Genomic DNA, 17,098 nt, shown 5'->3' on the forward strand with positions numbered 1-17,098 from the left:
CTGTAAGTTTCCGTCTTCCTATTTCATATTGCGGTTTTGTTATAGGCCCCCCCAACCATTCCCATTTGTTCTGGATCCAGAGCACAAGCCGGCTGTAGGTCGTTCGAAGATTTAAGGTTCCCACTGGCTGGTCTATGGGTAGTTTGAGCAGGGGAGGGGCCGCCCCACAGTCCTCTTTACTCATAGTCACATCTGTGTCTTACATCGATGTATAAGGAGGGTTTGCAGTTTTTGAGGGAACTTGGTGCATTAGGGTTCCTCCTTGTGGGGTGATCTTGAGTTGGTAATTAGTCGCTGCAATGTGCCATCTTTTAATCGGTGGCACAGTTGTTTACTCCAGGTTAAGGCAACTCATCCATAATAGACCCAACACTATCCTTGACTCCTTCAAGGATTTCTGCATCTGAAAGTTCTCCTGAGGATTCGGGGGGTAGCGATTTTCCCGGCTTGGGTTGAAAAGACTGACAAGCTCAGGGTGAAGCAAGGTCCTTTCTATAGTCTTTCAGTAAATTCTGGATGGATTTATTAATTTGCGCCCTCTTCTGTGGGATGGTTTAGATGCCATGTTCCCAGGCAACGAGGAGTCTCTCACTTTCTTCTTTGTATCAGATTGAATCAATGATGTGTTCGGTGTAGATGATTTTCCTCTAGATGGTGTGGACGGTTGTTCATTCTCAGTGAGTGCTGTTTTTTGGGTACTTGCATCCGCATTGGGGGTCGCAAATTGTAGTCCAGGTAAAACATCATCCCGTTGACTGGACACAATTGGGTATTGACCTGCCCCTCAGGGTCCAGCTCATGGGCTATTTCGTCTGAATGAGGTACAGATGTATGATCTGGTGCACCTAGCAGAATTTGGTCCTGTGCAAAATCCAAGGTATAAGGGCAGACGTTGTGCACCTCCACTAGAACAAGGCTCTGGTACTCGGGCCCTCCGAGATATTTTGATTCCAAGGGCTGCAAGGTTGAGCAGGGAGAATGGTAAGTGGTGGTGTCGGGGCTCCAGAAAGGCGCAAGGCGGTAGTCGCTTTGATGTCTGCAGCCTGTGATAGATTTTTCGTCTTTCCTACAATTCCTAGTTCTCTCTTCAGGCCCTCCATGCTGAGAAGCTGTCCCACTCACCGGTGGCGCTGCTTAAATAACTGCCATTTGGTTGGATGGTTCTTGTGTGTTAGAGGGATTGGGGAAAAATTCCCCATTCTTTGTAACTGTCCATGGCTGTGCGTGCCTCATGTTCTGGGTGTTTTCTTTGCCGAAAATAAGTTTCCCGAGAACCTGTGCCGAGAGTTGTTCCAGCTAGAGGAGAGGATGGGGTGAGAAACAGTGATTGAAGGTACAGCAGATTAGGGGAGGAGCTGTTAGTATTTTTGAAAGGGTGCTAGAAGTAGGGATTAGTCAACTACATATTTATTGAAGCTGATTTTGTTTTTGCTTACCCACAGCCGTCTCTCTGGAATAGTGTTTTGTAGATGGGGGCCCTTGTGAGCATGGAGGTTCAGAGTCTGCTTCACCCTCTCTCTGGGGCTGCGAGCTGCGCAGGTAGCTACCTTCTTCCATCCTGGAGTCGCTCTCAAAACGTTTTGCTCTTCACGGGATAGCCTGGATTACAGACTGCAGACCGACTGCGTCAAACTCTGCGGCTGCTCTGTGGCAGTGTTTTTTTTTTTAAGGTGGTACTCCTCTTCTGATGCTCAGGGTAGACTGGGGAAAACGGACCAAGTTGCTGCAGCAAGGAGCAAACGCAGACCGAAACTCTGCGTCAAACTCCAAAGGGGTTGTGAAACCTGGAGCCAAGTGTTGGGAAGCTTGGAGTCCAAAGATTAAGACTGTGGGTACCTTTAAACAAGGCCTTGCAAAAGCTCCTGTGCAAACTGCAAAGATGTGATGGACATTTGGAGAGCTGAGCGACATGCTGCAAGAAGACAGACCTACCAGTGAAATGTGAGTTAAGAGCCTGCAGATAGTTCAAACCCTGCATTCTGTGAAAAGGAAAGTACATAAGTGTCCAAATGACATTGCAAGTTTTGAAGGGGTTTTCTGGTAAACCTAGCAGAAATACTAAGACTGAAATCGAGGCCAGACACAACACTGAATCTGTGTAAGCATCCAAGTGCCCAAAAGCATTGCTAGAAAGAGAGGCCTGATATTGTATCTTGGAGATGGAGTGGATTGCCCAAAGAATCACCAAGAGACTTTATGAAAGGTACCCTCGCTCTCTCCTCACTTCCACCGTAGACCCTGGTGAGTGTTTAGCAGAGTCCTAGACCCTCTGTGCCTCTAAATTTCTTTTTTCATGTGCAATCTTGGTGCCCCCAGGCCCGTTAGCTCTCCGTACACTTCTCCTTCCCTGAGCCCTCATCCCCTTCCGTGTTTCCTCCCCCTCCTAGCCCCACTCACTATCCCTGATTGGATTGTCCGGTCATTAGTGGCCTTTCCAGGGCAGCCCTCTACCCGGCAGCCCCTGCGGCGAAGAGCCCCAAGGCAAAGGACGGCTCCTATAGCGGCAGCTCCAAGTTGTGTCTGCAGGGAAAGCCATTGAAGCCAGCCGTCAACCAACAGCAACTAAAGAAGTGAGTGTGGCATGGGTGGGGAATAAAGCAATCGCTCTACTCCAGAATGCCCTGCCACTCTACATTACCTTTCCAAAACAGACTGCCAACCCAACATCACCTACAACACTCTTACTTAGATAGAATTGTGACCATCAGCCTATGTCTATCCGAGACAAGATTGTAATTTTGCCTTGCGTCGCATCTTGACATATATGTGCATGTTAACAAGCTACACACCTAGATGGAATCGAGGCACATCTAGACAAACAAGAATGTTTGCATGTCCCACACTTAGATGGAATTGTGAATGTTGGCATGTCCCACACTTAGGTGGAATTGTGAATGGTTGCATGTGACACACTTAGATGGAATTGTGAACCTTAGCCTGAGTCGCCTCTAAATAGAAACGGGAATGTTGCGTCACACGTAGATGAAATTGAGTCGCATCTAGACAGAAATGTGAATGTTAGCATGTCCCACACTTAGATGGAGTCGTGAACATTAGCCTGCGTTGCATCTAGATAGAATGTGCATCTAGATAGAATGTGAATGTTAGCATGTCCCTCACTTAGATGGAATTGTGAATGACAGCATGTGCCACACTTGGATAGAATTGACTGTTGGCATGTGGCTCACTTAAATGGAATTATGATAGTAATATATAATAGTCTGAGAAGCATCTAGATATGCGAATGTTAGCATGTCCCTCCCTTAGATGGAATCGAGTCGCATTTAGACAGAAATGAGAATCTTATGTGCCTCACTTAGATGGAATCATGGACATTAGCCTGTGTCGCATCTAGATAGAAACGGGAATGTTGCTTCACACTTAGATAAAATTGTGAATAATAGCATCACTTAGCTGGTATTGTGAATGCTAGCATGTCCCACACTGCGTCGCATCTAGGTAAGACTATTAATGTCATCACGTGCCACAGTTGGATAGAATTGTAAATGCTACTTGCCTATGGCTTAGATCCTAATTCAACCCAAACCCTCACCCCCATATAAGTATGCTTACACTCTACACCATCACTCATTAGAGTACAGCTATACCCCTCGATCAAATTCGACCTAGCTGCTCACATACGAACATTACCACATAAACACCTCACCATTCTAATAAAACACAGGTATTTCCCATGACAAACCGGCGTAGCTGCTCACAGAAGTCTTACAGGCCTAACACAGCCAAAACCCAGTCTTGATGTCCACCCCCCAGACTGTACACATTCAACTGATATCAATCTCACCACACCTAAATGCTAGGATGCAGCCATCATCAGGCAATCACACCAGCTGCACACATAACTGGGGCACCCAAGCACCCTACGACACCTTATTCTCTCAACTGACCTGGACTACGGTCCTCGAGGGCGTTCAACCTACAGTGATTTGATGTCATACCAATGATGTATAGAGCGCTATATAAATGCCAAATAACATAACATAATATTGAACCAATCCCAGACTGACCATTTTTAACAATGTGTAAATGGAAGTTACATGTGTTTAGCTCTTTAGTATGAATGGAGGGGGTTTGTGGACTAAGAATGCAAGAGTTACTTCCTTATAAAAAAAAGTCAAATGTTTTTGAAGTGAATTATTGTGTATTGGAACTAAAACGAATCGGTTCTTGCAAAAGAGTTGATACGCTGCACTGGTTTGCATCCAATGGCAACTATGCCATCTGTACTGCTCTACCTTCATAATTGCCAAAGGGTCCGATCTTCTACCCCCTACAATCTGTTGTCTGAACAGCTCTGCGAGGTACTTTTTTTTTACTTGGCAGCATTGACATGGAGTGGGATTTTTCTACCGGGCTCATGAAAAGCATGGCACAAGCCTCACTTCTGGTAAAACTACAGACCTTTCCCCCTGCCTCACTTAGCTCAATGAATCCCAATCGTTGTGACTGTTAAGGACACTAATAGCGCAACCTTGCATTCTACCCTTGCACAGCCTCCTATGGTTTGTATTTATTATTCTTATATAGCGCTTTGCTCCAAAGCGCCTTACAGTTAACATTAATACATAGAGCATGATACAGTAGAAGCAATTTACAAAATATGAATCAAACCAGTAAAACGGTATGTAGAACAATTAGCCTATGAGGTAAAAAGGAGGGGGAGGCGGAGGGGAAGGAAATGAGGGAGAGAGAAGGGGAATAGAGTGAGGAAGCGAGAGGAGGGGAGGACGTAGGAGAGAAAGGGGCAGGTAAAGGGAAGTATGAAGGGGGTACTAGAGGGAGGAGAGAGAAAGGGAAGAGAGTATAAGAGTGTCAGGTTGACATGTAGGTCTTTATTGTGACTGCATGATATCCCAAAAGTATATTGAGTTTATGAAACTGCTTCATTGTATGGGATGTTGTTCATTAATTGCTTTGGGTAAACGCTCCTGCTCGTTAAAAGAAACTGGGTACAATGTTCACTTGTGTGTAAGTTTACTTTACAATGCTTACTACCATGTTTTGGCTGCTTCAAAGCGCTATCGGAAGACGAAAGGGAAAGTCGATAGAAAGTGGGTGAAAGCTGTGAGATTGAACAAGCAATTTGGGATATGGCAGTGAAAAGCAAGCTCTGCTGGTGAGTTAGAGCTGAGTGTAAGCAAAATAGTAAGAAAGGGACAGAGACCAAAAGAGCCCATAGAAGCACTATTCACACCTCCCTGCCACAACATTTGCAGAGAGACCCTCCCAATTTTCCAGAGTGTCCACCAACTGAGAAATTCACCTGAAGAGCCCAGAGTTTGAAGGGATGGGGGTGACTCAACTGTATGCTATGGTGGTGACATCTGGGTTAAAGAGCTCACCCGTTTCATGTTCAATACCTGCATGTGTTGAAGTACGTTGTATTTAATTAAGTTTTCAGTTTGGGCTATTTAGGCGTCGCTTGTGAAACGCCAAAACTATTGCATTCAAGTACCGATGGAGAGGAATGGCATATGATGGACATGCCCATCCGAATCCCTATGGCCATTCCCACCCAGTTCCTGATCCTTCCTGCCAAAAACACCACCTCATGTGAATTCTTTGAGCTCCTTTTATCAATCCTTACTATCAAACTTTGCACTCAAAGTGCCTTCCAGTGGTTTTTCAAAGCAGGCTTCTGAGAGCCAAGGATTTAATTGGCGCTGTAAACCCGTGACTGCTGTAATAAAAATGTCAACCAGGTCTGTGTGTCTTTCACTGCAGCCCTGTTAAAAACCAGAATTGCCAAACCCAGCAGTTTTGGCCTGTGTATAGGTATTGGGAATTTGCCAGGCAGTGCTATTAAGATGCCCAGGTACTCCCAATATTTTGCGCCTGGCAAGAGCCTTTCTCATGCCTACACAAGCCCAAACTGGTGGCATTGCCAATGCATGTTTTAACTGACTTGTAAATCAAATACTCCTATTTGATGTAGACACACTCTGTACATTGATTCCTCTTGCCTGAACTATAACTCCATGTTTTGCCTTTACACAATTAATGCTTATTGCTTTGCCTTTCACAGGTAAACTGTTTTCGACCTGCTGAGCCCATCAAACAGCTGACCCAGCTTGTAGACGGTTCCGTTCTCATCCAAGTAATCATAAAATTGTGAGTGACTAGCACAAAACGCTCAGTGATTTAATTGTGGTGTAATGCTGCTGCAAGTTTATAGCTCTTCAAAGAATAGATGGATTCGCTTTGAACTACTGCTTTATAATTGTGCCGCCATAATGTTGTCGGTTTTCAGTGTAGGCAGGATCTGTACAGACTCGGCTGACATTTGTATGCTGTGCAGCAAGGAAAACCTATACTTCTGCAATTAACAAGCTCTTCAAGTGTCTGCAACATGGAAGGGGTGTTAGAGGAATGGCAGTTTCTCAGGCCATAATCTGAGTAAAAACTGCAAAACCTTAATATCCCACATTCCTCAGCATAACTATTTTTTTTAACTATATTTTTATTGACATTGTACATACAAGGTAGGGTGCAACGGCAATCCCCACCGACCATACAATAGGCTTACAGACAAGGGTGTCGACGTTTTTATCTTTTAATCCCATTAAAATCTCTGGGAAGTTACACTGATATAGTAGCGAAAGGTTCCTAGGAACGCATGTGCCTAGATACCTAGTGGACACTCGTCCTATTCTCACTCCCAATAATTCGGAGCGATCCCCAATGTCTTGGTCCCTGGGACCCATAGGCATAATACTAGACTTGGAGGCGTTTATCCTAAGCCCCGAGAAGGCCCCATAGAAGTTTATAAGATCGAATAATCTAGGTAGCGAGACCTGGAGGTTGGTTAGATAACCCAAAATATCGTCGACAAATAGGGAAAGTTTAAAGTCGCAATCGCCACAACATATCCCTGTAATTTCCTGGTCCGCTCTGATCGCTATGGCCAGGGGCTCCATTGCCAGAGCGAATAAAAGGGGGGAAGAGGACAGCCTTGCCAGGTTCCTCTAGTTAAGGCCAGGGGTTCCGACGTGTCACCATTGACCAAGAATCTTGCCGTGGGGCTATTATATAGTGTCGAGACCCACCTACAAAAATTCTCCCCGAGGCCCATTTTCTGGAGAACTCTACCCATATAAGGCCACTCGACTCGGGCGAAGGCCTTTTCAGAGTCTAAAGCAAGCAAGTAGCCCTCTACCCCCTGCCTCGAAGCCTCATGCATGAGGCCTAGGGTCTTCCGTATGTTATCGGAACCCTGGCGTCCCGGAATGAACCTTACCTGATCTCCATGTATTAGTGAGGAGAGGAGCTTCGCTAGTCTATTCGCCAGAACCTTGGCCAGGATCTTAACGTCCACGTTAAGAAGGGAAATAGGGCGATATGAGTGACACTGGGAAGGGTCCTTCCCCTCTTTGGGGATTACTACTATCAATGCTGACATCATAGAGTGTGGGAGGGTGCCCTGATCAAGTGCTGAGTTAAACATTTTGGCCATAAACGGGGCTAGCGTTGACCGATAGGTCTTATAAAACTTGACTGTGAACCCATCGTCGCCTGGGGCTGTTCCACTCTTCAGGGAGGATATGGTATCTATTATCTCCTCTGGGGATACAGGGAGATCTAGTATATCTGCCTTTTCGGGTGAGAGGCCGGGAATCGGGAGGGATTCCAAGAAGTTGTCGATCTCGGTTCCATCCCCTGCGTATTCCGAGCAGTACAGGCGCTCATAATACTGCCGAAAGTGTTCATCTATTTTATTATCTCTTGCCGTTGACTCCCCTCCCGGTGGACGGATGTAATTAACCCTCCTACTATTTCTGAGCTCACGGGGCCTCCAAGCTAATATTTTATCTGCCTTTTCCCCTTTTTCCATGTACTTCTGTTTCAGGAAGGACAGCTTTTTTTCTGTTTGTCCCACCTGGAGATCTGCCAGGCTTGAGGGCAACCTTTGGAGTTCCTCCCACTTCCCGTGGAACATTTGTGTTTTTAGTTTCCCACCCGGTTGGATAGCCTCAATATTTTCCCTCAATTTCTCCTCTTGGCCCCTTTCCCTCTTTTTTCTTGAACCTGTCTCGATGAGAATGCTCCTAATGGTCGCCTTGAATGCCTCCCAGACACCCATAACACCGACCTTCCCATTGTCATTGATAGAGAAGTATTCTGTAATAGCTGTAAGGAGGGATTGCCGTATCTTTGTCGTGCAGAAGGAGGTTGTTACACCTCCATAGGGACCCAGGTGGCGAGGCCGAGGGCATACCCATTTTTATTCTAACCATGTCATGGTCAGTCCAGGGAACCACCTCTACCCCAGATTCCGTGACCTCGCCCCGGAGCGTGGCGTCAACCAGGATGTAATCAATATGGGAAAATGTAGCATGAGGTTTCGAGAAAAATGTGAAGTCGGGGTTGCGATCTTGTTTTGTGTGGTGTGTCGCGCTCAGGCCCAGGTCTTCGTTAACTGTTTGAAAAGCCTCAGCCAATTTTTTTGGAGGTGTTGATTAGGACATGGGTTGGGCGAGCTCCTGTCTCTGTCGGGGCAAAGAACCATGTTAAAATCCCCCCCCCCCCCCAACCAGTAAAGTACCCTCAGAAAATGCTACAATTTTTTTCTCTCATCTCCATCCAGAAGACATCTTGCGCCTCATTTGGAGCATAAATACAGACCAGAGTGAACAGCCGACCCCTCACCTCCCCTTTGACCATGATATATCGTCCTTCCGGGTCTGACCTCTGGGCTTTGAGAACGAAGTGTGCCCCTGGAGAAACCAATAGGGCAACTCCTCGTTTCTTGGCCTGGAAGGACGCTGCATACACTTGTTCAATAGCTTTAGCTCTCAGCTTTGGTTCCTTGTCCCTAACCCAATGTGTTTCTTGTACAAATAAGAACTGGAGCCGGAGCCTTGAAAATTCCCTCACCAGCAACAACCTTTTAGTGGGAGAGTTGAGCCCCCGCACGTTTAACGAACCCACTGTCAAAAATTGAAAGGAATCATCCATCATAGCGATAGTAAAAGCTTATGTCTCCCTTCTCGGGACGGCTAATTCCAGTGCTCCCGCAGTACTTCCGCCCCCCGCTATAGTCAAAGAACCAATCCGCAGTTACAAAACAGACCAGAAAACTTGGCTTGACCCAACTAAAATCCTCTTGAACAAATCCCAACTTTTCCCTTCCCGCCCCTTCCTCCCCCCTGAACGCCTGGTGGACCAGCGGCTTCATCCTGTCGCTGTGCCAGGCCACCATTGTCTCCCTCCTCCGGGCTCTTGAGCTCTTCAATAACAACTTGAGCCCCCTGACCCCCCCTGTCATGTTCAGATTGCAAATAATTACAGTGCTTCCCCCATTGACATAAAAAACAAACTTGACTGTGAAGCTTCTTGGGGTTCCTCAAGTGTCAGGTTGACCAGGGGATGTCGGAGCCACTCTTCTGAACTTCCTGTGGCCTCGGACTTTACGTCTCTCCTGTGAAGCCTTAATTCTCCCGGGTCCAACCGGCTCTCTTCCGCGCTCTTGCTCTTCCACTTCCATGTTTGGTTCTCCGAGAAGTTCGCCCGAAACCCTACGAATGTCATCCTCCCGTGACCAGGGTGTATTTGTACCCTTCCAGTTCAAAGGAAAGTGAAAAAGAGTGTCCCCATCTGTATCGGACCCCCTTGGTTTGGAGCATTTTCGTCAGCGGGGAGCAAAGTCTTGCCAGGGTGAAGGCGGACAGATCCTGGTACACCGAAATCCGGGCCCCCTCCCAGTCCACCGGGCCCTTCTTATGTGCCAGTTCCAGAATTTTGTTCTTCTCCGCGAAGTAGTGGAAACGTACGAGAATGGACCTGTGGCCCCTGTTGACCGCTCCCGCCCTGTGAGCTCTATCAATAGTGGGTTCATTCGTGTTCGCCCCCTCAGTGATCCCACCACCGCATTTACAGCTTTGATTATGTCCATTTGCGTTTCACCTTCCCGCTCCGGGAACCCCAAAAAGCGAAGATTACAGCGTTGTTCACTATTCTCTAAGTCATCAAGCTTTAGGGAGCATTTCTCCTCTCGACTTCCGATAGGCGCATGTCGAATTGCGTCTCAAACGTCATTCGAGGCTGTGTTGTTTTCAAGCGCCTGGACCCTGTCATCTATATTGTCCACTTTTTTATCCAGGGTATCCAACCGTAGCGTTATGTCTGCTCTGAAGCCTCTTATTTCCTCCAGGAGGGCAGCCATACCTTTGGTGACTGTGCTAGTGTCAGACATATCCAGGTGCGTCGGGCCGTCATCTCAGGGCAGGTTGATGATCTTGGGGGCAGGCGCCGAAATTTCTGTAGGTCCTCTTTCCAGGTCATAGGCTCTCCCCGATCATCTCCACAAGGGCTCCCCCCGGACTCCACAGACCAGGCGGGCTGGGCCCCCCCACAACACTGGGGTGCGCGCACCGGGGGGGGTTTCTCTGTATACGGCCTTAACTTTACACTCTCCGTTGAGGCGGGGGGGTTACTCGAGGCAAATCGTGATGATTGACTTGGGGCGCTCTCATGCCACGTGGGACTCGCCGAACTTTCGTCACACCCCACCTGTGAAAAGCAGAGTCTGGGGAAGGCCGGATGCGGAAGGTACTAAGGGGCCGCTGCAGGCCCCTCTTGCTTGATTCGATGTAAATTGCACAGGAAATTGTTCTGTTACACTTTCAGGTCTTATTTGTGAAAGTTACACCTGTTCTGTTGTTTTCAGCTGCAAAGTACTGTGCCGAGGAAGATGGAGACCTGTGGATTGAGGATTACTATCCGTGGACGGCTGAAACTTCTCGGGTATTTGGAGATGGCCTGCTTCTCCACGCGGAAACGGAGGCATGCGTGTCGACCCTCTTTGCCAGCGCAGACCCAGTAAAAACGCTCTTCCTGTCGAGCATAACTATTTTTAAAGCCTTGTTTACTCTTTCACCTTTATGTAAGAAACTATGCCTGCAGACTATCTGTGAGTAATTCGCGCCTCTATCTCAATTGACATCGTCGGTAGCTTTCATGGCTTTTGGATGCATTCTTCCTAGGAAGTGCTAGCGATCACCAAAATGGTGTCTGCGTATTGGCCCAAAAAGGTGTTTTCCTTTCTCTTACACAGGTATGCATGCAAAGGGCGCCCTAAACTTCATCTTAACTCTATCACTCATCTACTTTTAATATTTAACCGTGAAGTGCATTGTAAACGCAAGCGCATATTGGCACTGGGGCAGCATTTGGGAAAAACCTTGATGGGAGAGTAAGGACAACCTTGGATTGCACCCAAGAAAATGGCCACATTTTGGATGACCTTTTACATGGTTACCTAGATAACGGGCCATCCATTATGCATGGGACCCTGTGCCACTACAGCAGTTCACTACAGGTTTTGGTCGACTGTTACCATGTTATTGGTGTACATAGATTATCCTGTATATGCAAGCATAATTGAATTGTTCCTATCCAGGTCTGCCACATCCCATCTATTGACATGGAAAAGCCACCTCTGCATAGAACCATTCCTGGGAATTTCTGTGTCCGTTATCATCTACTCCCTCTTCTCGCTCCGCCTACAATTGATCAAACTTCAAGCATATTTTTGCAGACCAAAATCCTGGATCTGTCGCGAAAACCTTTCAAAGGGCACCAAACATTGACCCCATTGAAGTCCCCCTTCCATTTCCGTTCATTATTCTCTTGACATGGTATTGTCCATGATAGCTATTAAGTATGTTAACTGCTCCTTAGCCTAGCAGACTCGAAATATGCTATGTTGCTTTTGTGTAAACTTATCACGATTTTGTAACTAATGTTTAGCAGTTCATGGTTGACTTTTGGCCTCTGGGTTGAGTAGTCACTGGTTGGCCTTTGGGTGAATGGTACACCTGTTTTGAACTAGCCACGTGATGGTCCAATGTCTTTTTATGAAACCAGCCTCTTTGGTTCATTCCAATTGATTGAATCCTGCTTTACTGCTCTTTATTTTTTTACTGTTCTTCACCGCAGATCGGCTGGGGGGGCATGTTTAGGGCTCCTTTTCCAAGCAAGCAATATCGTTGTCCGTTCTGGATTCTGATGTTCGATCTGGTTTTGTAGGATTTGGTATGTCAGCATGCAGTGTATCACTCAGACTACTTTCCCCGATTGTTGTGTGGTCTGTCCATAGTTCACTGTGGGGAATTAGGACACTATGGGCCATGTATCCAACATGTAGCTTTTCACTTAAAATGTTTGTCCTCTCTGGGATTCCAGATACGAAATCCCATCATGCTCCAGTCTTCAGTTTGTGCTTCTCAATACGCCTTCTACTGTAAGTTGATTTACTCTTTAGGCTCTTGCTTGGACTCTGATTGGTGAGAATCTTCATATCTCTGGTTCACTTTTTTCCATCACTCACGGTTCAGCTGTGTTCACGTTTTCTCCTGTGAACTGATTGGTAGAGTGGTGTTGACGGCGCATTTCTCCAGCATGGGGTCTGGCATGGATTCACATGCTCATGAATATTCCCCGTTGTCAGGCTGGGAATCCTCGGTAAAGAAAAAATCAATATCAGTTTCGTTTCTGATCTGTCTTTCGTATTAGTAACCAATCACTGACCTCTGCGTCATACTGACCACAGCCAATGACTGCCCTCTACCTAAGCCCCGCCTCTGGCAGCCATCTTCAGATTTTTACCGCACGTTCAAGAGTTGGGATCCTCGTGCTATTGCTCTCGAGCGTTAGTGCTATTTTTTTCATGTTTTTTCTCAAAAAACTTCTATTTTTCGGTCAAAAGAGTCTCAAGCTCCACCGTTTCTTCATCCGATCGACGGGGACCCGTGTCGGATTCGTCTACGCCCCTCAAGGGTGAAGATTTCGTCGAGCCACGCTTTTGGAGGACTCCAGAAGTATTCTCAGGCCCATCTCGGACATGGCCCAGGAGAAGGGAAGCTCGACGCCCGGAAAGCTGTTCAGGGTCTGCCCTGGATGCCAGCTTCAGAATGTCTTTGAGGATGAACACTCCCTTTGTCTTTACTGCCTACATGAGGACAAGACGCACGTGGAGAAGGACTGCGTTTTGCGGCAATATGTCGGAGCGGACCATGAAGGACCGCCATCAACGTCTCGCCAACTGGCTGGAAGGGAAGAACCCGTCAGGCGAGAAGAAGAAGTCCGAGCGGTCTTCTAAGACCTTTGAGGACGCCCCGGCGACGGGGGTCCAACACAAGGCCAAGCACCGCGAGTCCGCTGGCACCGGGAGCGCCGAACGGTCGGGCTCTACGGGCGCAAAGCAGGGCGCACCCTCAACCACGAGCCAACGCTCTAGTTCGGGTAAGAGGAAGGCCGAGCACCCGGCAAAGCTCCTGGAGAGACCCCGGTCGAGCTCGAAGGCCCCATCGGAGGGGGAGCGAGGCAGGGACCCTCCCCCCAAGGGGAAGGCGGTGAGCGCACCTAGGGTGGTGAAAGCCTTAATCCATCCTGCCAAGGCCTCTATCGAGACTGTCGCGGCGGCCCTGGCTCAGCCTGTGGAGGCTGCACCAGTGGTGGCGACCTCGGGGCTCAGTCTCCCTGCCACCGCGGAGGGAGTCTTCTTTTATGCCCATCGACAGGACCCCCGTGAAACCTCCGACGGAGAAGAAAAAGGGGGGGCAGGAGGTCGTCGTGGATTCGGCCTCTACCTCTGAGGAAGAGCTGATCGAAGTCTTGAGCCACGGCGTTGGCGTGGAAGAAGACCAGCCAGTCGGGAGGGACCCCGACGTGGGAGACGATAACGTCGAGGGTGCCGACGGGGCCACTGACCGCCCGTCGGACTCCCCGTAACCAGTGCCGCAAGACAACTCGGCGGCCATTTTGTTGGCTATACAGTCCTTCTGCTCGGAGATGAGGACGAGACTGCCGTTATCACCAGCGGAGGAACCGCTCCCGACGGGGGACCCGGAGCCAGGCCCTTCTGGGAGCCCTCCCCCTAAGAGAAGAAGGATTCATCCTCCACCTCCTTTTCAGCCATCGCGCCCTGTTCAGCCCTCCTCCCCGTCCACGACTCGTGGGGATGATACGGGGACTGACACAGCCGCGACGGGTACGGACGACGAGGTTTACGACGAGGATATGCCGTCGTCCCCTCCCACCCGGGCTTCCCTGCCCGACGAGATTGGATCGTTTCACTCCATGATCGCCAGGGCATCCGAGCTTTTCCAGCTCTGCCCGGAAGAGAAGAAGGAAGGTTTCCTTTATCAACGGCGCGAGGCCAAGAGGAAGACGGTCCTCTCTGTACCTCTACTGGACGATATTTGGGATGAGGGCCTAGCCCGCCTCAAGAACCCATCCACGACGCCGGCTAGAAGGGATCGGTACGAGAAGAAATACCGGGTCCCGGACACGGCCCCCTTGTGCCTTGGGGCACAGCCGACCCTGGACTCGGTCGTCTCCGCGGCGGCCAGGAAGAAAGCGGGGGGGTGGGGCGCGGCCTCTACGTCGACCTCCCTGCCGGACGGCGAGGGAAAGAAGTTAGATACGATGGGACGCAGAGTCATCTCGTCTGCAGCGATGACGATTAAGGCGGCCAACGCCTTGGCTATCGTAGCCCGCTACGACAGGGAGCTGTGGTTCAAACTGGCCCCCCTGCTGGTCTTCCTACCGGACGACAAGAGGGCTGAAGCCCTAGAGATCTTGCAGGAAGGAGGTGGCATCGGACCACGCCATCACGATTGCGACGGACATCGCTGACACTGTATTTCGCCAGTTGGGCAACGGCGTGTGCCTTAGGCGGCGTGGATGGCTCAAGGCTACGGACTTCCGTCAGGACGTGCAGACCAGAGTCTTGGACATGCCGTTCGACGGAAACAACCTGTTTGGGAAAACAGTGGACGATTCCCTTCAAGCCATCAAGGCAGACACGGAGACAGCCCGGGCTCTTGGGGTTCTCCAGCAGCGGCGGCTGCCCTTTCGGAGCGGCGGAGGCAAACAGGGGGCCTCCAAAGGTTCCGGCGGCAGATTTTCCACCTACCGTCAGGCGGCCCGTTCGTCGTCGCAGGAAGCTTACAGGGGATGAGGCAAGTCAGGCGGACCCCGCCGTCGTCGCCAAGGAGGACAAGGCGGCAAAGCCTCGTCGAAGCAGGACTGAACCGGCTGTGGGGTCGGGCCCCCACCGAAGCACCCCGGTGGGAGGCCGGCTGGCGAGCTTAGTCAGCGTGTGGGAGTCAATCTCCACCGACCGTTGGGTGCTGGACGCCCTAGCTCAGGGTCACGCGCTCGAGTTTCTAAAGAAGTGCCCGCGCGTCCCCCCTGTGGCCAGGCAAGAACATCACGTCCCTCAACTTCTCTTGGAGGTAAAGGCGATGCTCAGGAAGGGCGCCATCGAGCTCGTCCCAAAGAGGCTTCGGGGCTCTGGAGTTTACTCAAGATACTTCCTCGTGAAGAAGACGGGAGGATGGCGTCCCATCCTGGACCTACGACGACTGAACAAATTCATCAAGGCACAGATGTTCCGGATGGTCACCCTCCAACACGTCCTGGGTCAGCGGGAGGAGGGCGATTTCCTGTCGTTGGATTTGGAGGATGCCTACTTCCATATTCCCATCCTAAAGGGACACCGAATGTTTCTCAGGTTCGTGGTCCAAGGGCGTCACTACCAGTTCAGAGCCCTTCCCTTCGGACTGCGGTCGGCACCCAGGGTGTTCACCAAGTGCCTCGCACCGGTGGCGGCGCAGCTGCGCCGAGAGGGGATCCACGTCTACCCCTACCTGGACGACTGGCTCATCCGAGCGAATACGAAGGAGCTCGCCGTGGAGCACACGGCAAGGACCGTCCAACTTCTCACGGACCTGGGATTCTCCATAAACTACGCCAAGTCCCACCTGGTGCCCGCGCAAGACGCACTGTTTCTGGGAGCGAAGCTCGACAGTGTCGCTTCTGGCCTCTCCGTCAGAGGAAAGGACGAGGGTCATCTTGGGCAAGGTGCAGCGGATGCTGGTTGCGGACACGGCCAGAGTGGGGTCCATCAAGTCCCTCCTCGGAATGATGTCTTCTTGCATTTACCTCATCCGCCTGTGCAGGCTCCGGATGCGCCCGTTGCAGGAGTTCCTGGACGCGCGCTGGATCCAGACGACGGGCAGCTTCGAGGAGAGGATCACACTCGACGAGAGTTTCCGACGAGCGATGCGCGCGGGTGCCCCACCACCGGATCTGGCGGCGGGCATGGACTTCCAGGCCCCCGGCCACCAGGAGACAGTGACCGCGGATGCCTCCCTGGAAGGGTGGGGAGCGCACACCGGAAATCTGCACGCGAGAGGCCTTTGGCTCCCGAAGGAGAAGTCCCTCCATATCAACGTTCTGGAGCTCTGTGCAGTGTTTTGGGCCCTCAGGTCCTTTCTTCCGTCCCTCAAGGGCAAGGTGGTGAGGATCTTCACCGACAACACACCACCATGTTCTACATCAGGAAACAAGGCGGAACCAGGTCCCCAGCCCTGTCCATGGAGGCGCAGGACCTGTGGCATTGGGCCGTCGCCCAAGGGATGTTTCTGGTGCCGTTTCATCTGGCAGGGATAAAAAACACCATCGCCGACTCACTCAGCAGGGAGCTGCGCTCGTGCCACGAGTGGGAACTATGACAGGATCTAGTGTACCGCCTCTTCCGACGGTGGGGCACACCCCAGATCGATCTGTTCGCGACGGCAACGAACTCCAAGTGCCGGAGGTTTGCCAGCAGGTTTCCCCAGCCGAGGAGCATGGGCGATGCTTTCTCGTTCCCCTGGGAGGGCCTGTTTCTATACGCGTTCCCTCCATTGCCATTGCTGATCCGGCTCATCAACCAGCTCAAGAGGTCACGGTGCAAGATGATACTCGTCGCACCTGCGTGGCCGAGGCAGATATGGTTCCCGGACCTTCTGGACTTGTCAGCGTCCCCGTCAATCAAGCTGCCAGTGGACGCGGATCTTCTCTCCAGGGAAGGAGGCGCCATCCTCCATCACGACCCGAAGTCGCTGAGCTTGCAGGCCTGGCTCCTGCAGCGTTAGAGTTTGGAGGATACGACATACTGGCCGACTGCAGGGAGGTTCTTGCAAAGGCCAGGGCGTCCTCAACTCTTAAATGCTACGGACACAAATGGAAGAGGTTCTCTGTCTGGTGCCACGCACAGAAGATTAACCCTCTTCGGATTACGGCTCCC

The 17,098-nt window shown here is 50.4% G+C and overlaps 1 protein-coding gene across 4 annotated transcripts in view; it reads left to right on the plus strand.

The window, feature by feature from the left end:
• NUMA1 (nuclear mitotic apparatus protein 1) overlaps positions 1-17,098 on the plus strand; it is a 1,289,555-nt gene that overhangs the window by 185,887 nt on the left and 1,086,570 nt on the right. For all 4 annotated transcript variants that reach the window (XM_069640302.1, XM_069640305.1, XM_069640304.1 and 1 more), the window contains exon 3: positions 6,047-6,132. In XM_069640302.1, coding sequence (XP_069496403.1) covers positions 6,047-6,132 — 86 coding nt within the window. The remainder of the gene's footprint in view (positions 1-6,046; positions 6,133-17,098) is intronic.

The sequence above is a fragment of the Ambystoma mexicanum genome, chromosome 7q (assembly GCF_040938575.1).
Source record: "Ambystoma mexicanum isolate Mex_15411 chromosome 7q, UKY_AmexF1_1, whole genome shotgun sequence".
Lineage (NCBI taxonomy): Eukaryota > Metazoa > Chordata > Amphibia > Caudata > Ambystomatidae > Ambystoma > Ambystoma mexicanum.